We start from the raw sequence: 25,035 nt of genomic DNA, 5'->3' as shown, positions 1-25,035 counted from the left end.
TTTACTAAATATTGATTCATACCCATTATTTTTTCAAATATTCTAAAGATTTTTTACTTCAAAGGTAATTTTGAAACATTTACAACAGTTCAAGGGTGATATTGGTGCAACTCTTCAAACAATAAAGATATTTTTCAAACAAAGGGCAAATTTCAACCCACCAGCTTAAGCACATTTCAACTGATGTGTATATACCCACAAATAAAAGTTCAGAGGATTGAGTTGTCCAAATATATATATGTGTATATATATATATATATTAACCATAAACTAATAATAGAAAATAATGTATATTTTTTCTTAAAAAAAAAAATTAAGGAATATTAAGGTATGTTGAAAAAACATTGAGTAAAAACTATGATCATTTCAAAAAGTTTAATATTTTGATACCATAATATAATAATTTTAACAACAATGAATGATATTTACTTAATTATTATTATTTTATGGGTATGTAGCTATGTCATTCAATAGCATTACTCAAGTATAATTCAACTAACACAAACTTGTATGTTAAAAAATCAATTGTAAATTTGTTTTAAAAAAATTCATTTAAAATCTTATATATATATATATAAAATGAAAAAAATCATCAATAAACAAGTTACTTTACAAAGTTTCAATTTATTATTATTATTTTTTAATATTTTTCTATTTTTCATGAATGACGGTTAGAATCTCTCAATTATAAACTTATATGACATAACAATTACTAAAATGACGTAAATTTATAAAACAAATAAGATGACCTAAAACACAAAAATGTTTGTAATTGATATTCCTCCAAAATTTTTAAAATTTGGTAGAAATTTCAACTTTTCTTCTCATAACTAACCTAATTCCTCAATCACTCACCGATTATATATCATGCTATATAAGCTCACCACAAAAAATATATACAAATTTACCATAAAAAAATAATTAAAAGTTTTTAACAACCAAATTAATATATTAGAAAAAACATTCATGATTCCATGACCAAAAGACATATTTGGGCATCATTTTATTACAACAAAACGCTAAAAAATTATTGTTGTTTTTCATTTATTTATTTTATTTTTAATAAAGGTTTTAAAAAAAAAAAGAAATGATACTCAAAATCAAAATAGGAAAGGCAGCAAAGAGAAGGAATGTGATTGGTAGCATGGCTGCACCTACAGCCAAGTGTTGGGCAGTTTCATAACTCGCCTGGTTAATTTTAACCCTCTTTCTTAACCCTAGTTAACTTCCTTTTTCTCTCTCTCTTCTTCTTCTTTCTTTTAACTCTCTACTTGTTGGTAAACAACTTTAGGTTACCAAAATGCTTCTCCAAAATTCCCCCTCTGTATATTCCAATCCAATTCAAACCCCATTTTATTACTGCATTTCACTTCCACTTCCTTAATTTCCACTTCTGATCTTCCTCATTCCAAATCCGAAATCCCAATCCTCTCCGCCGCGCCGTCCGCCATGAGAATAATCTCTCCGCCTTCTGCTTCTTATTCTTCTTCTTCCTCTTCCTCTTCCTCCTGCGTCGGCTCCGATTCCGGCATTCACAACAACAATCTCGCCGCCGCTCTTCACCGTCCGCAATCCGAGAAAACCAGAGCCAAACGGCGGAGGAGGAATCAAGACGAAACTAAATGCCAGATTCATAATCATAACGCCAATGGAATCAACAACGCTGCCGCCTCTTCCGCTCGCCGGAGCTCCATTTACAGAGGAGTCACTAGGTTTTTCTTTTTTCTTTTTAATTTATTTTTTTGATTTGCATGTTGAATTGAGATTGTGAAATTATTTATTCCGAATCGAAAATCAGGCACCGATGGACCGGCCGGTTCGAAGCTCATCTTTGGGACAAGAGTTCATGGAATAACATTCAGAACAAAAAAGGAAGGCAAGGTTAGGAAATTAAATTAAAGCATCCTCTTAATTACTTAATTACTTAATTAATTAATTGAGGAAGAGATCTAAAAAATTCTTTGTTTATTCGGCTAAACTTTTTATTTTATTATATTATATTATTATATTATAAAATAAAGCTCTGATTTTGTAATGCTGACTGTGTCTTTGGGTTCCCCTGTCATCGCCAACGTTCATTTTCCACCTTTGCCGCTGGCTCAGTTTATTTGGGTAAGCTTTCTATATTTTTATTTTTCCCTAAAAATTAAAAAAAAAAAAAAAATCTCCAGGACACGTGGCGAGATCATGGTTATCTTCTCTCAAATTTTAGTAAATTCATAAATTCTGCAGGAGCTTACGATAACGAGGAAGCCGCTGCCCGAACATATGACCTTGCTGCCCTCAAATACTGGGGACCCGGAACCACTCTCAATTTCCCGGTACTTTTCACCTTTAAGGCTAAAACAGACATTTCACTTTTTATAACGCTTTTCCCCCTTAATTTATTTCATTAAATCTCCATAAAGTGAATTTCATTTTTTTTCTCAATCACAAAGAAAAAAATCCTATATTTCGCCGCTAAATCGACACTTTTCGGCATTTTATTCTGAGGAATATTATTGGTAAAATAAAATTATGGACGGTATATAATATTGAATTAATAATGTGAATCAATAAACAGGTAGAGTCGTACACGAATGAAATGGAAGAAATGCGGAAAGTTTCAAAGGAGGAATATTTGGCGTCGTTAAGGCGGCGGAGCAGTGGCTTTTCAAGAGGCGTTTCTAAGTACCGCGGCGTGGCCCGCCACCACCATAATGGCCGGTGGGAGGCTCGGATTGGCCGTGTTTTTGGAAGCAAATATCTTTATTTGGGAACTTACAGTACGTTTTCTCTTTCTCTATCTCTCTCTATCTTTACTTTACTTTTCTTTTTTAAGATCCACGTGGCACTGCCACGTGGGTTTTCAATGGTAACCGGCGCAAACTTATAACTACGTGGATCAGTCCGTCAGATCTTTTCCCAGTCTGTCAGCTAACGTGGCACCATAGTTCTTACTTGTCTCAGACAGACCAATTCTTTACTATTTTTTATATAAAAATTTATTTTCTTGAAAAATAAATATTTAAAATTATTAGGTTTTGTTTGTTAATTGGTTTAACTACTGGGTCATGACTCATGTCAAATCCCAAGTCATCAACTGTTCCATAGAAAAATGAGGTGCTTAGGTTCACCTTCCCCAATTTTGAGTGGGTAATGTATTCTTTTAAATCTTAATGAAATATTTTTAATTAAATAATGCTTCTTCTTAGATTAAATTACAACTTTAGTTCTAAACTAAAAAGCATGTGATTTAAAATTTTCAAATAGTCTCGATAGTTTCTAAAATTTTATATTTTCAATGAAAATTTGTCATGCGACAGTTTTGTAATTAAAAAAAAAATATTTTTTTGTTACTATGTGTATGAAGATTAAGTTGCACCCAACTATTGTCCTTCTTAGAATTAATTGATCAACTACATAAAAAATTAAATTTTATGTTTGATAAACACTAAATTTTCAATAAAGTAGATTTATGTTCTTTAATTAAAAAAAATTGAAAGGTGGGAGATGAAAGCTCATATACTAAATTAGTAATTAAACCATTTTTTAGTTGAATAATATATGAATAGAGATTAGGACTTCTGACATTTTGGATTTGAGAATATATATGTTAATTAGAAAAATTAGTTTATGTTTGAGAATAGGAGAGGTGTTTGCATCTAGGTTCGGACATTCACATATGTAATTTTATTGTTATTTTTTTTAATAACTAAAAGGGATTTTAATACAAAATTTGAAATTTGAACATGTAAATTTTAAGAACCACGAGTGGTCCTGGGGGTACGGCACGTGATCCTTCTTGAGCGGCAGCTATAAAATAAAATAATAATAAATAAATAAAAGAAAACTTTGCGATCCACAGCTTTCCAAAAGTAATGAAAAAGTAGTATGTGGCCTCACGTGCCACTTCACTAACCTCTGTCGGAGTGGGAACTTTTTAGTTTGTTTTTTCACATCTGTACTTTCATTTTCCGGGAGCACATTTTTTTTTTAAATACAATTTTAATTTACTTATTATATTTAGATAAAATAGTCTTTTTTTTTTTTTTTGTATTTCTTTATTTTCTGGGTTATATATATATAAATGATTTATTTGGTCAAACCAAAAATCACGGGAAATTCTTACGGTCTTGAGAGACAGCAGAACCAGTTGTTCTGCATTGCTGCTTTCAATATTTTGATTTTTTTTTTTTTTTTCATTTTTTAAAATTTAATTTTCTTAATAAAATATAAAATTTTCATTTCCTGGAGACTATGAACCATGATTTTATTTTGTAAGGTGAGAAATTAAGAGAGAATATAGATCTGTGTTTTTTGATACGATTATAATTAATTAATTGATTTAGATTTAAAAACTAGCATTATCACGTGATTTCCTATCTTAATTCCAAACCAAACCCCATTTAGAAAGTCAAATCTGCTCAACCCCTATGCTAAATAATCTTGTTTATTGAATCCCATTAAATTTATAGCCTTATTTGATTTTCGATTTTCAGTCTTTGTTTTTCTCATATTTCTCGTAACATTTGAATTCTTTGTCAAATTCTAATTTTTTAAAAATACAATTTTAAAAATTTCACCATTTTCTATAATCATTTTATTCTTAAATTTTCAATTTTAAAGATTAATTTGATAAATACTACTTTGACTGATTGGTTTGAGCAATACTTAGGTACAACTTAGGTTGTGCTAAGTTTCATGCTACTCCTTACTCTACACACCAAAAAATAGTTCTTCATTTATTTAAAAAATGAATTGTCGTGACAATTTTTAATTGAGTACAGCAAAGGTTGCACCTAAGTTTTTTTTCCTTCTTATTGTCTTAGGATAATTTTCAAAATAAACTAGTTTTTAAAACTTTTATTTATTTTTGGAATTTGACTAACGAGTTAAATATTTACCAAATGGTTACTTTTTATAGTTTTAAAAACTTGAGAGGAATTTTAAAAACGAAGCTCATATGTGAAAGTGATGTTTATAAGCTTATTTTTCCAAAAAGACCTAATTATTAAACGAGATCTAAGTAATTAAATTTGATTATGTTGGAGGGCTTTTAGTTAATCTTAGTTTTAATTAAGTTGTTGGTTTTATTTGTTTGATAGACACACAAGAAGAAGCAGCTGCAGCATATGACATGGCTGCAATTGAATACAGAGGAGCCAATGCAGTGACCAACTTTGACATTAGCAATTACATTGGAAGATTAGAGAACAAATCATCAGTTCTTCAAGCAACAGAGCAAACAGAGGAGCCTAATTACTCCCCTGCTTCTTCTGAGGGAGAAGTAGTACAACAACAACAGGATCAACAACAGCAGCAGCAACAACAACAACAAACGACATTCTCGGGTCCACCGGACCTTCAGTTCTCGATCGAGAACAACCCAGGGCTGGTTGTCATGGACGAACCACCGACACAAGACGATCATGATCTCCATTGGTCTTTTTTAGACACAGGATTATTCGTGCAGGTCCCTGACCTCCCACTTGAGAAATCGAATGAATTGGCCGACCTCTACTTCGATGAGATCGAGTTCGAGGACGACATTGGATTGATATTCGAAGCGAGCTTAGAGAACAAGAACTGTGAGGGCAATAATAATAATAATAAAGAAGATGATCATAATAATAATAATAATAAGAATAATGTTGGGAAGATGGAGGTGAACTGCAGTGAGAAAATCAGATTGTTCTCAACAACAACTTCACCATCTTCTTCTTCATCAATAACCACCTCGGTTTCGTGTGAATTTAGGGTTTGACAATTTAGATTTTGAGGGTTTGTTGTTGTTGTTGAAGAGTGGATGGGAAATGGGGAAAAAAAAATCAAAATTCTAGAATATCATATGTTTAGTTTTTTTTTTTTTTTTTTTTCACATTGAAAATGGTTAATTCAAACTAAACAAAAAAAAAAAAAAAAAAATGAGGGGGGGAAAAGGTTGGAGATTTGCTTAGGTGTTTTTGTTTTTAATTTGTTTTAAATTTTCAGCTAGAAAGACCTTTCTCTATTGTCAAGGATTTTTGTGCAAGGAAAAAGCCAAACTAACATACCTAAAACATATCATTGGTTAACTCAAACATTATTTTAAAACAAAACTATAACAGCAAGCAAAAGTTGTCCCCCTCTTTCTAATTTCTTGACCTTCGGAGACATTCTAGGAAAAAAAAAAAAATGTACTTTGCATTTGTAAAAGGTAAATAATAAGTGAAAGTAGTGTTTAGAACGGTGTTGCCACAAGTAAATCTTAGGAGTAAAAGACTCTTTAGTAATCGTTTAGGTTTCATTTGATAGTCATTTTGTTTTTTATTTTTTAGTTTTGAAAATTAAGCCTATTTTCTAACAACGTTTTACATATTTATTAAGTAGAATGGTTGAATTTTTAGTCAAATTTAAAAAATAAAATAATTTTTTAAATGCTATTTTGTTTTAGTTTTCAAAAATTGACTAAGCTTTTTAAACTATTCATAATAGATAACAAATGAAGAAATTTAGAGATGGAATTAGTATTTATAAGCTTAATTTTTAAAACAAAAACAAAAAACCAAATGGTTAACGAATTGGATCTTAGTTTTTGGTTTTTGGTTTTCAAAATTAAGTCCATAGACACCACCTCCACCTCCAAATTTCTTCATTTGTTATCTACTTTTATCAATGGTTTAAAAAAGCTTAGTCAAATTTTGCAAACTTAAAAAAGTAACTTTTATTTATTTATTTATTTATTTTGAATTTGGTCAAGAATTTAGCCATTGCAATATTTAAGAAAAATGTAAATCATTGTAAGAAATAGTGAAAAAATAGGCTTAATTTTCAAAAACCAAAAACAAAAAAACAAAACGGTTACTGAATGGAGTCAAAATTGTTATGTTTGGAAAATTCATATATTCAAAATGTAGCCTATGGACAAAAAAAATTTGGTTTGAGTCAATAGCATTGTCTTTGCAATTTACAACTATTTATAGACAAAACAACAAACAAACATGTAAAACTCAAACAAAAACTTGCCTCATTTTATATTCACCCACCTCCAAAAACTTGCTCAACTGTGGTTTTCATAGATTTAAATTTTTGAAACTTGTGCTAAAAAATAGTCTCCAAAACCTGCATTTTAAACATAGGTTTTTTCAAATATGAACGAACTATATTGAATTTAGTTTTTAGATCCAATCAAATTATTTAGATTATAATTTGTTCAACTCAATCATTCATTGATAAACAAATGAATTCAATCTTGAAAAAGTGAAAATTGAGTTGGATAATACAGATAATTTATTTAAGATTTTTGTAATGGAAAGTAGAGTGAATTTCTCTAATATCTACTGGCTTGTTTTAAAAGCATATATTCCAAATAGTTGAAAAAATATTTTATAAAGTTCATGTATACAAAATATAGAAAAAAATATATTAGATATATATTTTCTAAAATTAACAATAAATTTGGGTTGTGTCATTTTAGTCCAAATTAATTTAAAATGAAATTCACAAACTAATCCAACCTACACAAATTTAAAACTCAACCAAAAATTCTGCAAATTAGGATAAACTCAACCATCGTTTTTTTCCCCTAAAGAAAATATTGTATTATATTGCAATTTATATGAAGATAATATATATATATATTGAACTTTGCCTTTGAGATTATTTTAAGTATTTTACTTTTTTTTTGTTGGTGGGGCCTTAATTTTAGCCTATACAATGGGCTGAATGGGCTCACAGAAACTGAAAGCCATCTCTCACCAATTGGCAGTGGGTGAGGCTCAAAGTCCAATTACCATTCTTTTCCTCACATTCCCTCAAAAAAAAAAAAAAAAAAAAAAACATCCAAATGTGTTGCCCTTTTTAGCCCACATCTTTTAACTTATATTTTAAAAGACCGATAAAGAGAAATAACAAATTTTAAGGTTTCATCTCAAAAAATAGTAAAAAAATTTTAACGTAAGAATAACAAAACGATTTTTAAAATAAGAAACTACTAATTGGCAAACATCTAAACTATCCTTACACACTTAAATTGATAATACAAACATTACAAACTAAAACAAATCCAGAAAAGTGCAAATACACTATATTGTTACATTACATTAAATTAAATATTGTCAAACACTCCTTTTCTGATAGCAGCTGAAATTTCCATCAAACTCCAGAACAGTCCTTAATATAATTGAAGTCAACCATATCACAGAAAACTAAAACTTCAACAAAAACTCACAAACAACCCTGATACTCACCTAAATACTGTTGGCCGATTACTCTTACAACTACACAACAATAGAAGCGATGGTATATGATGATGGAATACACAAGTATGTAATGGAAGCAAACAGATTCAATAAGTACTCTAATTACATTTAGTTTGAGTTCTAAAAGCATGCTTCAACAAAAAAACTGAAGAGGGTTTCAAGTTCAACGTACCTTTGATGATATATCCCAAATCCAAGCTGCTCTTCACTCCAAATAAGCTCCAAATTGACAGTGAACCACCAAGAGATCTTCTCTACTATTCTTAGCCTTGAATTTGAGTGGTGGAACTTGAATTTGAGTGAATTTCTGAAGTGAAATTCTGGATTTTGAGAGCAAGAAGAAGATGAACTGAAAACTTATTTTCCAGCTGGAATATATATCTCACTCTTTAAAATTCAGTGTTTTTTAATCACTGAATACATGCAAGCATTTGCTCTTCAACTCAATAACCAAACACTGCTTGAAGATTTAATGGGATGTGTGTGTTTGTAAGGAGAACACCTCCTACTTGGAGGAAAAATGGAAAATCCCTACTTAGTTCCTTTTTTCAATTTTCCAATTTCTTAATTTCCAAACTTTTCAATTAATTATAAATCAATTAAAACTTCATAAATTTCAAAAATCAATTTCTCAAATTGAATTCTAAAATTGGAAATTAATTTGATTTTTAATTAGTTAAATACATTTAATTAATTAATTAATTTAATATCAAATAATAAATTAATCACACATCTAATATTAAACATAAATTCTATTCATGTAATTAATATTTAAATCAATATTTAAATATTATAAACTCTTCAATTTTGTTTAATTTCGATAAATTAAACGTTAAATAATTATATCAAATATAATTGTACAAACCCTAATTTGAATTTGAACTTATCTAAATTCAAACCTTAATTTTAATTTGAACAATTCAAATTGATATTATTTCAAATTCACTCAATTTAATAATTCAAGGTGTTCATGTTTTACGAGCTAGTAGAGGGATCTTATGAACCTAGAGATCATGAGCTCCAACGATTAAGATTTACTGGCTAAAACTCTTTAGACCAAATTAATCAGTATTCGTTAACTATCAAGTCACACCACTATAGCTCAATAGTTGCACTCTTCTCACTGTCGATATATTTATGTCCACATGATTTAACCATAACCAATAAGTCGACTCTTCATAGGTTGTTCGTAATAACGACTAGGTTAATATGTTGTTTTACACCCGATATTACGTCTTGTTTCTTAAGTTCGATCTTCTAATGAACAATTGATTTATGATCTAATCACTAAACCAGATTCCTCTCAAGCCAGTGAGAGGGTGGGACCCCTTGTTCAAGACCTGGATTTAGTTATTTAAGAGAACAATCTTTTTCCTAACCCTAAATCGGGTAAGTGTGAATTCCATCTTGCACCTATGTCCCCAGCTATCTACCTGGTCTCACCCCTGAAATAGGAGGCTTATTGAGTCGGCGCTGTTGGGCCAACCTTCACCCATGCAAATCTAAGGATAATCCCGAATAGACAGGAGTTCATAGTTAGCTCAGGATAAAGATCGAGTTACCTAGGTCATCTAAGCGAAATAGTCCGCTTTAAACAGTAAACAATGTTATAAAGTAAGAGTGACTTATTTCTTGGCCCGATCTTATGCAAACTCATTGTATAGGACGCCCCACTCCTCATGTCAATACATGAGTGAATCTGGATCACTTCGTTTGTAGTATCTTTACAACAACTTATAACAGTTACAGAGTAGGCCAGATCCAATAGTGTTACCAGAATAAAGTACCCAACCTCCTTAATCATATACTATAGACCATTTTGGCTATTTACTCAAACTTGTTCCATCTCTATGTCTTCACATAAAGTTCAAGTATTCATATAATAGCCATAAATCTTAGTTTATTGGATTTAGACTTTATGAATTCAATTAATAGATTCAATACCTTTATTGAAGAAATGTTGAATATATTTTTATTGATAATAGAATATGTTCAATTTTTACAAACTACGAATTTTAGGACATAAAACCCAACATATGATAAATAGCAGCAAAAAAAATCAAGACAAAAAAAGAGAGTGAATGAGAGAGGAAGATCCATGGCACTTACACTACCCTTCGCCATGGAGGCAGTCTCGACACAAATGGTAGCGTGAGGTAGTCAATGGGTGTGGCGAAATGGCTCGTGGTAAACTACAGTTGAGTGGAATGACATAGATGGCGGCGTCGCTTTTTAGGCAAAGGAGGAAGCTCGCAAAAGAAGAGAGGTGACTTTTTGAGGCAGTAGAAACTTAGGTTTCTTTATTTTTCTTTTTTTTTTTTAATGTTTTTTAACTTACAAAATATTAATTTATATATAAAGTGAAAACTTTCTTTTTCATCTTAAATTCCAAATATCCAGATATACTTTTTATATCTCTCATAATATAATTTTCTTCTTCAATCAATTTAAGTTTCACCCTAAAAATTCGAAAACAAAATAAACACATTAAAACTTCCAAAATTATGAAACTTATATTCAAAATCTCTAATTAAAAAAGAGATCTTTTAAAAATATTTACATTTTATAACAAAATGTTCCAAAAATATCAAACACTTTTAGAACTTTTGCAATAAAATGTAAATGTTTTTGGAATTTTTCTATTGATAAGATTTTTTCATTAAAAAATTTGAAAACAAAAATATGTTAATTTAGTCTATTGTAAATCTAATTTATTAGATCACAAATATTCATTAAATCCAAAACAAGCCAAGTTTTGATTTTATCCGACCCATAACTTATAAAACAAGTTACAAAGACAAAGTCCATAACCAAAATTTGAATGGATGAAAAATAACTATTTAACTTTACATTACAATTACGTTGTATGTGTAAATATAGGTTAATTAAATTCCATACCTAATTTGAATCAATTAGGGGAGAAAAATAAGGAAGAGATTGATTTATTTTAAATCAATTCGTGGAGTAGTTATTGAAATTTAATTTGAATAATAAAAATAAATTCAATTTAGAAGAGGGTGAAAATTACGGAATGACACTCACTTTCAATTTTTAAATTGGATCATTATAATATGATTAATTTGGTTATTAATCAAACTCTCCAATTACATAGTATTTGTATCCCGATTATTAATCAAGCACTCAATTTACATTGTATTTATATCTTGGTTATTAATAAAGCTCCACACTTATACTGTATTTAATATTTTCATTTCGGACATATGAACTAACTAAGAGCAAATAAGGTATTAACAAAATGTCAGCTAAAATAGTGACTAAATATGAAATATGCACAATTGAATCTAATAAAATATACAAAACTGTTTAAACCTTAAAAAACATGGAAAATATTCAGTTAATTTATTTAGAATATGTATAAAATAATGACATTTGAATAAATTTAAAATTTGATAATATATGAATATTTAAAATATAATTTGGTCGAAAAATTTGGATATTTAATTCAAATGAGATTAGTCAATTCGAAAAGTGGTTAAACATAATCTAAATTAATAATAAAATATGCATTGAAATGTGAATTAGGAAAATCAGAATGATGGTTCTTTTTAGTTTTTAAAACATCAGGAAGGGCGATTCTTTTGAGGAAGTGATTTTTATTTATTTTTATTTTTTTTCAAATGAATTAATTAGAGGAAAAGTGGAGAATGAAGTCATCAACAATTACCCTCCATCATTGTTTACGATTCTACACTTACCATGTATTTGTAGTTTCATCAATAACAAAGTTACGTACTAGACAAGGGTAAAACAGAAATTTAAAAATTTGCCGCCATATGCATGTCATTTGAGTTGCTATAAATCTTATTATTTGTTGGGTTTGCCATTTTTCAAAACCAAACTCTAAAATGTGTCATACACTCCGATTTTCCTATTTTAAATGTTGCCCTTCATAAACTATTTCAATGTAAGAGTGATTTCAACATGTTGGTGATAAAATTTCTAATAGGTCTCTCAATATAAGATGTCTCCAAACAAAATACTATAGTTGAGCTACCCAAAAGAAAGGTACATTTTGTTCATATACATAGTAATTATCCAATTTTTTTTTTTTTTAACTTATATGAAATATGCTTTTATAACTTCAAGATCCCATCTTATTTGAATGGGATTTTGATTCATTCATATATTCTTTTGAACTTGACTGTTGTACTTTATATAGGTTGAATTATGCTCAGTTTAGTAGTTTCAATTTTTAGTTAAAAATAGTTTTTCTTTTTGGAAAAATGTTGAATTATGAATTGTGCTATATATTGTATTTTATAATATGCATTTGAAAATTTTTAACAACATTAAGACTTTTTTTTCTTTCAAGAATTGCCTCCACCTAACTTGTTAGGAATTTGTCTCTACCACTCAGAATTAATCATACACCAACATTCATAGAATTAAGAAATAGTTCTCAACATGTCTAAAGCTTTTACTACGTTTGGATAGTTTTTTTTTCCCTTCCTTTGAGTCCATTTAAATTGTAGGCTCCATTCTTGGTCGTATCATTTTCTAGTACAACAAAGATAGGAGATTCTGACCACAAAATTCTAAGTCACTAAAAAATTCGTAATAATAATCGTATATATGGAGCGAGAGAGAAACCTAGGGAGGTCCATGAATGATGAGCCTATAATTCAACCCATTTTGTCTAATCAATTATTTAGTTTCACATTATTGTCTCTATAATTTGAGCCAAAAGTACTAAATAATGAAAGATCTTTTAGGCCATCAATTTAATGTAAGAAATTATTTCTTCTCTTGGTTGAACTACACATATTTATTATTCCAATGAAACTAGGTTACCTTAAAAACATATATCAAAGTCAAGCCACTCTGGCAAATTTATTTACTCTAAAACAAAAACTATACATATTGTATTGTATTCTCAGCAAATTGTTAATACTAAATTGTCAAAGCAAGTATAAATAATAGCACATATTAATACTAAATTGTCAAAGCCGAATATACGTAATATGTGCTAGTGATAACAATCTATAGTTTAAATCTCTACTCTTATTGTATTTGAAAGTTAAATTTTTTCTTTTATTTATTTTGAAGCAAAAAAAACTATTTTTTTTATTTGATAAATATATCTTTTTAAGAAACATGTGGGATAGAAGATCTAACCTTTGATCTCGAAGTTGATAAAACAAATTTATTGTTCGAAATGATTTTGGGACAAGACTCATAAAAAAGCAAAAAGTAGCTTTCAAATTATGGTTGTAGTCGAAGTAGGAACTTTTCTCACAAGTGTGCACCATCATCGTCTGATTGGACAGGCGCGTTTAGGTTCGGATAACCGTGCTCATAGGAAAAAAATAGCTAATTTTTTACTACCTTTCTAGTTTACCGTTTTATTAAAACGTTTTTATTAAATTCAGATCCATAATTTTTTTTTATCTCATTTAATTTTACCTAGTCATTTTTCATCTATTAATCTTACCGTTTTCTTCTACTTCATCTTTATATACAAAGAGTTTTTCCAAATCTAATAGTGGTTTTCTTTTATCAAGCTTTTCTTCTTCACTATTATGAGCAAACCTTTCATTCGATTTCATACCTTTCTCAGACGAGTACATGCATAAGTTTGGAGATTGTGCAAACCTTGGAAAGCAACCAACAATTGCGATTTAGCATAATGTCGTGCTGAATTTTATTTTTAAGACAGTGAATATTCTACAATATAACAACGATCTTCATTTGAAATTACGTATACGTCAGTTGAAATATGTTTATGTTGGCAAAATATAAAGATTATAAAAATCAACATTTTTTAGGCCAAATTATACATATGTTTCTTAAAGAATGAAGGCATATTTTAAACAAGTAATAAAGTAGAAAGATATTTGTGTAATTAATTATCAAATTGGGCGTTAAAAAGTTATTGCCTTAAAAATGTGTCATGTCAACGTTACCAATAAAGTTTGTTATAAATGTCGGGGCCTGCAAATATTTATTATTAAGTATAATTATAAAAATAAATAGTTAAGATAATATAAAGTTCTTCCAAAACCATGAAACAATTTGTTCATAAGTTGATGAAAACTATCCTAAGGAAAATATGAGTAGACATATATATATATATATAAAGAGAAAAAAGAAAAAATAAGTGTGTAATTCATCCAATTAAAATTAAAAACTACATAATAGGTAGATTGAAGGGTAGCGTCGGTGGATAATTGTGGTAAGTTTTGTTCTTTACTTGACCCATTAACACAACTTTTAAATACTTTGGAATATATATAATATATAATTAAAATAATTTAATTCCCATTCCCTTCTTTTTCTTACCACAATTTTAATGTATTTCGAAATTTCTCGATTTCTATGGATTTAACATCGAAAAATTCAGAAAAGTTATTTAAAATATTTTTAAATATAATATTGATAGACATTAATGATAAATGATAGTAGTCTATGAAGCACATATGTTTCATATGAGGCAAAGAGTCCGTATCAGATACCGATACTTTCCATATACGTATTTGATTTGACCTGTCTATTTCTACGCGTACCTTAAAGAAAAAAGACAAGCAACTCATAATCTTTCCCAATCTAAAACTAGACAACCTATTTAAAAAGCCCACTACTCGAGTCCAAAACTAAAAGGAAAAAAATAAATAAAAGACCAAACCCTAGAATCATCTAATTTTCATCTTTACATTTGAGTCCATCAAAATATAAACCACTTGGATATCTTCAACAATTCAATGAAGAAATTTTTTTGTTTATCTTCATACTTTTCCCTCTAATCTTCTTATTCTTTGTAATATGAGCCACTTTTCTATTGCATTTTATTAACTATTGTACTTCAACATCTTAGATGTTGTTGTTGTTTTTTTTTTTTTTTTTTATATATTATATTTCTGTGTTTGTATTTTATTTTGTGCTATTGTTATTAACTTATATGCTAAATTTATCTATATCCTAAATTTTTTTAAGAAAAAAGAAAATGTAGTTTCAATATATCAGTATTCTTGTTTTTTAGAAATATATATACTCAAAATATGTATAAAAAAATGATGTATCCTTAGACGTATCCGTATCTTAGTTTTTTAGAAATTGACGAATCGCCATATCCAATCGTATCCGTATCGTGTATACTGATAGACAGTGATATTTTGTTATATTTATAAATATTTTGATTCATTTTATTATATTTGAAAACAATCATTTAAGATAAATCAATATTTTTATTTTATCTTTAAAAAATTTATAAAATATAAACAACAAACCACCAAAGCCACCGATATAAATAATAAGTCATCTAGTTATTTAAAAAAGTATAGAATGTTTATTTATCAGTATAAATATTCTTTTAAATTTAATTTTTCTTAATTTTTTGGACACTGATTAAATGTAATGCAACCTATATATCACGGTCATTATTTTTTGTAAGATAGTTTAAAATAATATTAATTTAATGTAAAAAAAAATATTACCACATGGCAATTTCTTGAGTAACTGGCACTATACAAAAATAGTTATAACCCAACAAATAGGAGCCAAAAAATAAAAAGACCAAATCAAACCAAACTGATCCAATGGTTTGATTTGGTTTTTAGTATAAAATTGGACATATTAGTTTGTATTTGAAAAAAACAAAAAAATATTGGTTGAATCGATTTTTTATTTGAAAAACCAATCAAAACCGAACCGAATCGAACCTAGGGTATAATACCCTTAAAATAATTCTAACATTAGGTTTATTTTATTATTTTAATTATTATGGTGCATATATATTTATTTAGAAAAAACCGGTTATCATGGCATTTGTATTTTTTTTATTTAAAAAAAGTGAAAAAAAAATCAAATTTTGGTCTAAAAAATAAATAAAGCCAATTTTAATATGAAATTAAAAAAAAAATCAAAATAAAAGAAGAAGTAAAAATAAAAATTTGGAAGAAAAAAAAAGAAAATACAAAAAAAAACAAAAAATCAAACCGATAATAAACCGAACAAAATAAAACTCAATCGAATTATCACTTCTACCAACCAAATACTAATGTCTAATTGGGTAATCATTTGAATTTTTTGTCTTTATTTTTGAAAATTAAGCCTATATCATTCACATAATTATCTTTATTAAGTACAATGATTGAATTATTAGTCAAATTTCAAAAACAAAACAAATTTTTGAAAAGCTAAGAAATTGGGAGATGAAAATAGTGTTCATAAACTTCATTTTCAAAATTAAAAAATAAAAAAAATATTATCAAACGGCCTTAGCTTATTTTCTATTTTTTAAAAATCGACATAGACATTTTATTAAAATTTCGTTAAATTAGTCCTCAACGTTTAATTTGGACTAATTTTTGATTATCCACACTTCTTCTCCCGCCCTCTATATAAACCCTCTCTCCTTCTTCACTCGCCGAGTCACTTCCGAGTTTACAAAATTATGAACTCAGTTCCGTTCATTTTCCTTTTCCTTCTCTTTCTCGGCTTCGCCGGAGCATACGATTCTCCTCCGCCGTCTACTGCCCTCTGCAAATCCACTCTCTACCCTAAGCTCTGCCGCTCCATTCTCTCCACCATCCGATTCTCCCCCTCCGATCCATACGGCTACGGAAAATTCTCCGTCAAGCAATGTCTCAAACAAGCGATCAAAATGTCGAGCGTAATCGGCCACTATCTCGACCGCGGGCGCGATTCGAGGTTGAATCGGCGAGAGGCCGGCGCTCTGAGCGACTGCAAAGAGCTTTCCGATTCGAATGTGGAGTTTCTTCGGTCGATCGAAGGCGTATTGGATGCGGCGGAGGGCGTCGATGAGGAACGGGTGGAGCGAGTTGAGAGTATTTTGAGCGCGATCGTGACGAACGGCCAGACTTGTATCGACGGATTGGTGGAATCGGGGAGTAGTTTCGGGAATGTGCTATCGGCGCCGCTGTCGATAGCCGGAGAGCTGTATAGTGTGTCTTTGGGATTGGTTTCGAACTCGCTGTCGCGGCGGTGGAAGAAGCGGCGGCAGAAGGGAAATGGCGACGGAGGGAATTTTCCGGCGGGTCCGCGGAACAGAGAGCCATTGAACACGCTGATCAAGGTACGATTGATTGAATATGGGGTGCCGTTGCTGTTTGGTTTCTGTTTGTCTGTTCGTTCGGTTACACGAACCATTGCATTTGCTTTATTCAATGCATAAAATAATTGGGGAAAAGAAAGTTTTTGTTTGGTTGCAGCCATTAATTTAGATTTTTTTTTTAAAATTACATGTTTAATCCTTTGATTTTAAAATTTGGGAAATAATATATATATATATATATATTTTGACCTTTAATTAATTTCTATTTGGTTTATAAATTTTAATATATTACACATTTAATTCTTAAATTCTATGTTTTGTTTCAATTTAGTTCTCAGTTTACTGTTGAGATTTAAGTTTTATTTCAATTTGGTCTTTAGATTTTAAGATTTTATATTTTTAATATCAATTTTTCATTATATACTCACTTCTAATATTCTCACCAATTTCTATTAATTAATTAAATTAAATTTAAATAGTGAAACTTAATTAATTATATTTTTTTAAACGATTTTTAATTTATGTTTAATTTATTAATATAAATTAACTCTAAAATGAAAAGTGAGTATTTAGTGAAAAATTGATGTTAAAAGTGTAAATCTTGAAACATAAGAACCAAATTGAAACAAAACTCAAATGTCAAAGCAAAAAGTAGCATTTTGAAACTTAAGGATTAAATTGAAACCAAACTCAAAAGTAAAACTTAAGGATTAGATGCATAATATTTTAAAATAGTAAATAGAAACTAGACACAAAACCTAGAGACAAAAAATGTATTCCCCTAAATTTATGTCTATTTGGTCATTTTTTAATATTACAAATTTAGTTTATATATTTATATAGTGTTTAAGGAGCAACTATTTTAACTCCAAACATGAAGTGGGCCATAATAATTAATCACTCCACTCACTTGAAATTGGGTACAAAACAACCTATAAAATTTCATTTAGACATAAAATTTTAAACTAAATTTAAAATTTTCAAATTTGTTAAATACTTCAAGAAACTTAGTTATATATTTTGAAAACCTATGACCAGATAGACACAAATTTAAATTTATATGGACTAAATTGTAATTTATTATTATTATTTTTTTAAAAAATAACAAAGCATAATATTTAATTGTAAGTGGTTTAAACATTACATTTAAAAATGTTGGCCATTTGACCTTACCCTTCTGTAATTGCTGAATTAGAAAAAAAATTATTATCTTAAAGTTAAAATTTGGTCAATAATTTTTTTTTTCTAATAGGTGATTTAATTTAAAAAGTATTTAATAAAATTTTAAAACCTTCAATATTGCATTTAATATGAAGTTCTTAAATTTTCAATATACATTTAATAGAGCTTTAATCATTAAAAAAAAATATAATAGGAATTAAATTTTTAATTTTGTATCTAATATTATTTGATTTGTGAAATATTTTTTGAAATTTAAAGACTTATTAGATACAAAATCACAAATTTAGAAATTTATTAAACATTTTAAAAGTTAGTGCGTTTATTAAATACAATAATAAAAGTTCATGGATCCATTAAATAAATTTTTTATATATAAAAAAGATAATTTGTTAGATATCAAATAACTTATAAAGTTTATAGACTCAACTTTTTCATTTGACATAATTATTAATGTTACAAAATAAAAGTTAGATACTTTCCTTGTGAAGCTCAACCAAATTCTATTTTACAGCCTTACAAGTTTTTTTTTTTCTTTCAACTGTTAATTTTTTAGCAAGTAATTAGTGACTCATTGAAAGTGGGTTGCATCAAAAACATTATTTCTTTAATACAAAGTACATTTTCATTGAAACGATTTTATTTTATCCATTTCTAAAATAAATTATTGCATTTAATGCCAAAATGTCAGACCAGACCTCAGGATAAAAGAAATTCTGAAACAAATTATTGAAAGAAAATAGAAATAATAGTTGTTTGTAAATCTAATTTTTAAAGTATTTTAATATTTGAATTCTTTTTTTAAGCAAAATTTAGTATTTGAATTCTTGCCAATATTCTAAATAATTTTAAATAAATACAGGCTATATTTAATGTTAAAATGACAAATTAGACCTCGGGCTCATAATAAATGAAATCCTCAAATAACAAAAGGACATGAGGGGTCAAAGAAAGTATATGATCAAAGTTGAACACGAAATTAAAATAAATCACAAAAATGTTTTTTTTTTAAAACTGAAACATAAATTCTTTTATTATAATGCATTCTTTAATATTTATATATTTAGACTAATTTCTACTTTGTTGGTATACAAATTTCTATAACCAAGAATCAACGCGATAACTATTATTTTTTTATTTTTTATTTTGTCTTTTAAGGAGAAAGACAAGCTTGTTTATCAATTCTTGTGATCACCTTACAAAATACTTTTAAATTATTTTCAAAATTTAAACAATAAATACAATTATTGTAAAAGATCTTTAAAATATACCAAAAAAGAATATAATAATATTTTTGATCTCCCAACTTTCCTCGAACAAATAATTCAGTTCTTTTAATTTATAACAATTTAATCTTTATAGTTTTAAATTTAAAACAATTTAATCTATAAACTTTTAGTAAATAGTTTATAATTTCTAACGATTAAGTTTTTGTCTCGAAAACTATTACTAAGATTTAATAAAAATTTCTTAAAGTGTAACCTCCTGAAATTTTCAGGTATTTTTATTAAAGTATCTCGAAATATTTGGACGTTATTTTGATAAACGGGGACTAGTCATATGCTTCCGCTCATGTTTTCAGGATTTATGTTTTAAAATTTTTAGTCTTGATGTTTGAATTCAAAGTTTTGGTATTTGTGCTTTATTTTTTTTAAAAAAGAATTTTCTAATTTTATTTTATGGTTTAAGAGGACCCTCCTACTTGAATTTTAGTTATTTAGTTTTAATGAAATTAATTATTTTACATTATTTATTTGGTTTTACTAAGTTATGAAAAATTGTTAATTTGAATTGTATGTATGCATGTCTATAGTAACGGTTTGATTTAAGTTCTAGGAAATCGGATCGTTATATAAACATATAGATATAAATTGAATAAGGATCAAATTTATTTATAAATTATAAAAACCAAATCGCCATAAATCAAAGTTTAAAGACCAAATTATTACTCTATAAAGTTTTAAGGAACAAAAGTATTTTAAAAATACTCTGTGAAACTAAAATTCAAATGGTTTCTAAATGATTTTTTTTTTTAATACTTTTAATTATATTGTGAAATTAGGGGAAAACAGTTAGACAATTGCAAATATTAGTGGAATGAAATATCCTCCAACCAAAATAATTTACACGTGGAGGAATTTTATTTTCTTTTTTCTTTTTTAGATGTGGAGGAAAATTATCACAAGTGGTGTGGAGTATAATATAAAAATTATGAACAATTTCAAGTTAATCAGCACTTAATTAATTGATGATCTCTGTTAATTGGAATATTAGGATAAATAAGCATGGGAAAGTTCCTGTGGACTGCAGAGGGCATCTGCAACCCTATCCTTAATACTACAAAATTCCAATTTAAAAAGATAATACTTATTTTATTAACATAATAATAATTGTTTTGTTTTGTTTTGTTTTTTTTTGTTTATTAAATTATGTTAAATATGTCAATAAGATTCTTGGCATCACGAGAGAGATTTTAGTGGGGACGGTAGAGTAGGATTCCCATAGAGAGAATTCATTAAATGCATGTTACAAATTGAGATGTGGATTCTCTTCACAATTTTAAATTACCTCATTCTAATTACTTTATTCCTATATCATTTGCCTTTTAATATGTTTAAATATATTTATATCCTTTGATTTCAACCATGCTGATAAAAGCCTATCAATATCTCTTAGTGGTAGATACTGATAGAAATCTATAATCGATATTATCAATGATAAACATGGATAGAAGTGTCTATCAATATTTTTTTTACTATTTCTATAAATAGTTTGACTTTTTTCTATTTGTGAGAATTTATCAGTTTGATCAAATATTATTCTTTGACAAACTAAGTTAGTCAGCAATAAGTTTTATTCTATTAGATATAAATTAGAGAGACACATTAAGCCTATTTGATAACAATTTGTGGCTCCTTTGATAAGTATTTGATGTTTAGGTTTTGTTTTGTTTTTTTAATTTTTAAAATTTATAAGTACCACTTTCACATATTAATTTCTTTACTTTGTTACTTATTTTTGTGGTAGGTTTTGAGTGAAAAAGAACTTCTGTCTTCGGAATTTAAGTGTTTCTTTAAAAAATGTAAAAACGGTAGTACGAAAATAGACAGAAAAGTAATATAAATTTCAACAACATAAAACTAAAAGCAAAATCGTTATCCAATCTTGTGCTAGCTTATGATTTTTGAAAATTAAACTTAAAAAACATCGTTTACATCTATATGTCTATTTGTTTAGTTATCTACATTGCTAAGAATTCAAAGCCTTTTTAAAAAAGATTAAAACTATGGTAAAAAATCGTCAAGATGCAACTAAAGTTTTCGAGAACTAAAAACGAATGGTTATCAAACTAAATACACTTAAAATCTCGATTCTTTTATATATAATTTTTTAATTGAAAAATTACCGGGGGTGGGGGGTGGGGGGTGGGGAATGTTCTTAATTTCTTCATTAATGACCGTGACCCAGTTCTTTTGAGAATAAATTAGTTGCTGAATGAGTTAATTTCGTTTTTTTTCCTATGAACTTCTTTGAAGAAACAATTATCTTAAAAGTTTAAGTTGAATCAGGGACTACATAAAATGGGATCGTGCAACAACCAATCCAGAAAGTGCTCAGGAAGGAAGCGTTTGTTAACTAATTTAGGCAGCACAGGAATTTTAATCAACAACACTGTGGTTGTTAGCTCAACTGGTGGTGACAACTTCACATCAATTGGAGATGCAATTGCATTTGCTCCCAACAATTCAATGCCTCAAGATGGCTACTTCGTTATCTATGTTAGGGAAGGATACTATGAAGAATATGTTGTCATCCCCAAATTCAAAACCAATGTAATGCTCATCGGAGACGGCATTAACCGAACCGTCATCACTGGGAACCGTAACGTCATCGATGGTTGGACGACTTATAATTCTTCTACCTTCAGTAAGTAGTTCACAAATTTACTACTCGTCTAATCTTAACTTCACTCCCTCCCTCTCCTCCTAAAGACATACAAATCATGTGATCATAACTATTAAAAAGTACCCATGAACTTTGTTCTTTATTCTCTCAAAAGTTCACTCTTGAAATGATGTGCAGATGACCTGAAACGATATGACGTGCCAATTTTCGCTTCAGTTGCTCACTGCCACACCATTTTCAAGTCGTAGTTTCTGTCCAACATTCTAACGAATTTCAACTTTGATGATAGTTCTGAAACGTTTATGAAATGTCAAGAGATAATAAAATATTGTAACTTTTGAACAAATATGAATATTTTTGAAACAAACTAGAAGAGTACGAATTGGTAGTTTGAATGTTTTGGACATATTTTGTCAGATCATTTTATCACAATTCTTCAAAAGTTAAATACAAAAAGTACCTTCCATTAACTTGTTCTTTGTTCTTTCAAAAATTACGATATTGTCTTTGGAGTAAAAATCCGTTAGAATGCCATCTGACATAGAATCACATACTCAATTTCTATTCCAAGTCACTGCCACATTCTTCCGATGAATGTTTTTGATATACATTTTGCAGCTGTTTGTGGAGATGGATTTGTTGCAATAGATATGACATTTAGGAACACAGCAGGGCCAGAAAAGCACCAAGCAGTAGCAGTAAGAAACAGCGCAGATCTGTCAACATTTTACCGCTGTAGTTTTGAGGGATATCAAGACACTCTTTATGTACATTCCCTAAGGCAATTCTATAGAGAATGTGACATTTATGGCACTGTAGATTTCATTTTTGGCAATGCAGCTGCTGTTTTCCAGCAATGCAATCTCTATGCAAGAAAGCCACTCCCCAACCAGAAAAACGCTTTCACTGCACAGGGCCGAACCGATCCGAACCAAAACACAGGCATCTCGATCCACAACTGCACCATCATGGCTGCGCCCGACTGGGTGATGGATTCAAATACGACGACGAACTATCTCGGACGGCCGTGGAAACAGTACTCAAGGACAGTGTATATGCAGTCTTATATTGGGGATTTGATAAGCCCAGTGGGGTGGTTGGAGTGGAATGGAACAGTAGGATTGGAGACATTGTATTATGGGGAGTTTGAGAATTATGGACCAGGAGCTAACACAAGTTTGAGGGTGAATTGGCCTGGATATAGCTTGATGAATCTTACACAAGCTATGAATTTTACTGTCTATAATTTCACTATGGGAGATACTTGGCTGCCTTATACTGATATCCCTTTCTCTGGAGGTTTGTTAATTAAGTGAAATTCTCTCTTCAATTTATCTTTCTGTTTCAAGCTTTTGATCATTTATTCAGAGAGAGATAGAGAGATTATATATATATTTTTGCTTCAGTGTATTATTCATCAGTTGAGTTGCTATGGATATACTGTGTAGAAATGATCTGTGTTTGGAAACTTTTAGAAACTGAAAATTAAACTTATTTTCTCTTCATTTCTTATTATGATTTGCATCTTTCTTAGATATCATAGTGGAATTCTTAGTTAAATTCCTAAAATAAATTTTTTAAAAACTGCTTTTTTAGGTCCCGCTTGGTAAACATTTGATTTTTTATTTTGGTCTTTAAAAATTAAACTTATTTCATCCACATTTGTTACAATAATTTGCATCTTTCTTAGGTGCAATAGTTGAATTCTTAGGCAAATTCAAAAAACAAAAATAACTTTTTGAAAGCTACTTTTTTAGTTCTCAAAATTTGGTTTTATTTTTTACATAATTGGTGAAAAGTAGATAACAAATGAATGTGGTGTACATAGACTTAATTTTCAAAAACAAAAAATAAAATGGTACTAAATGAAGCCTTAGTTTTCAAAATTTGACTTGATTTTTTAAAATATTAGTAAAAAATAAATAACAAATAGATAATAAGTTTTTGAAAACTACTTTTTTTAGGTCCCATTTGGTAACTATTCCACTTTTTGTTTTTGTTTTTGTTTGAAAATTGAGCGTATTTCCTCCCTATTTCTTAAATGATTTGATTTTTTAACTACAATGGTTGAATTCTTAGTTAAATTCTAGAAACAAAACAAATTATTACAAGCTTCTTTTTTTAGTTTGCAAATTTTAGCTTGATTTTTTAAACCATTAGTAAAAGTTGATAACAAAGAAAGAAATTTGAAGGTGAAAGTAATGTTTATAAGCTTAATTTAAAAAAATAAAAACAAAAAACCAAATGGTTACCAAATGGGATTTGAGTTTTCAAAATTTGATTTGATTTTTTAAAACATTAATAAAAAAAAATAGATAACAAATTTAAAAATTTAGATGTGGAAGGAGTGTTTTTAAGCTTAATTTTAAAAAACAAAAAAAGAAAAACTAAATGGATATCAAACATGTCTAAATATTTAGTTTTTAAAAACTAAGCATATAATTATTATGATGTAGCCTAAGAATGACTAGGGAGAGAGATCCAATGATTAAACACTAGAATCAATATTAGAATAAGGGGCAATTGCAACTTTAATAAAAAATAAATTGAAAATTGGGCACGTGAAAACATTACAAAAACCTTCCGCCTGAAAATTTGATTGCTATCTGATTTCTATGTGATTGTTATGTGATTGCTATTTGATTTGTATGTGATTGCTATGTGATTGTCACACCTGCAACTATAAAAAGGTTAAAG

At 28.5% G+C, this 25,035-nt stretch overlaps 2 protein-coding genes across 2 annotated transcripts; both read left to right on the top strand.

Moving 5' to 3' along the window:
- Positions 1-1,262: 1,262 nt before the first annotated feature.
- On the top strand, positions 1,263-5,816 carry LOC120081785 (ethylene-responsive transcription factor WRI1-like). Its single transcript, XM_039036947.1, has 6 exons — positions 1,263-1,712; positions 1,799-1,881; positions 2,104-2,112; positions 2,233-2,321; positions 2,564-2,765; positions 5,088-5,816. The coding sequence occupies exons 1-6, from the start codon at positions 1,450-1,452 to the stop codon at positions 5,744-5,746; spliced, it is 1,305 nt and encodes a 434-aa protein (XP_038892875.1). The 5' UTR covers positions 1,263-1,449; the 3' UTR covers positions 5,747-5,816.
- Positions 5,817-16,561: 10,745 nt separating this feature from the next.
- On the top strand, positions 16,562-23,853 carry LOC120080871 (probable pectinesterase/pectinesterase inhibitor 25). Its single transcript, XM_039035533.1, has 3 exons — positions 16,562-17,274; positions 22,002-22,359; positions 22,957-23,853. The coding sequence occupies exons 1-3, from the start codon at positions 16,633-16,635 to the stop codon at positions 23,652-23,654; spliced, it is 1,698 nt and encodes a 565-aa protein (XP_038891461.1). The 5' UTR covers positions 16,562-16,632; the 3' UTR covers positions 23,655-23,853.
- The last annotated feature ends 1,182 nt before the right edge of the window (positions 23,854-25,035 follow it).

This window comes from Benincasa hispida, chromosome 7 (genome assembly GCF_009727055.1).
Source record: "Benincasa hispida cultivar B227 chromosome 7, ASM972705v1, whole genome shotgun sequence".
NCBI lineage: Eukaryota > Viridiplantae > Streptophyta > Magnoliopsida > Cucurbitales > Cucurbitaceae > Benincasa > Benincasa hispida.
This window is presented reverse-complemented; position numbering and strand designations above follow the sequence as displayed.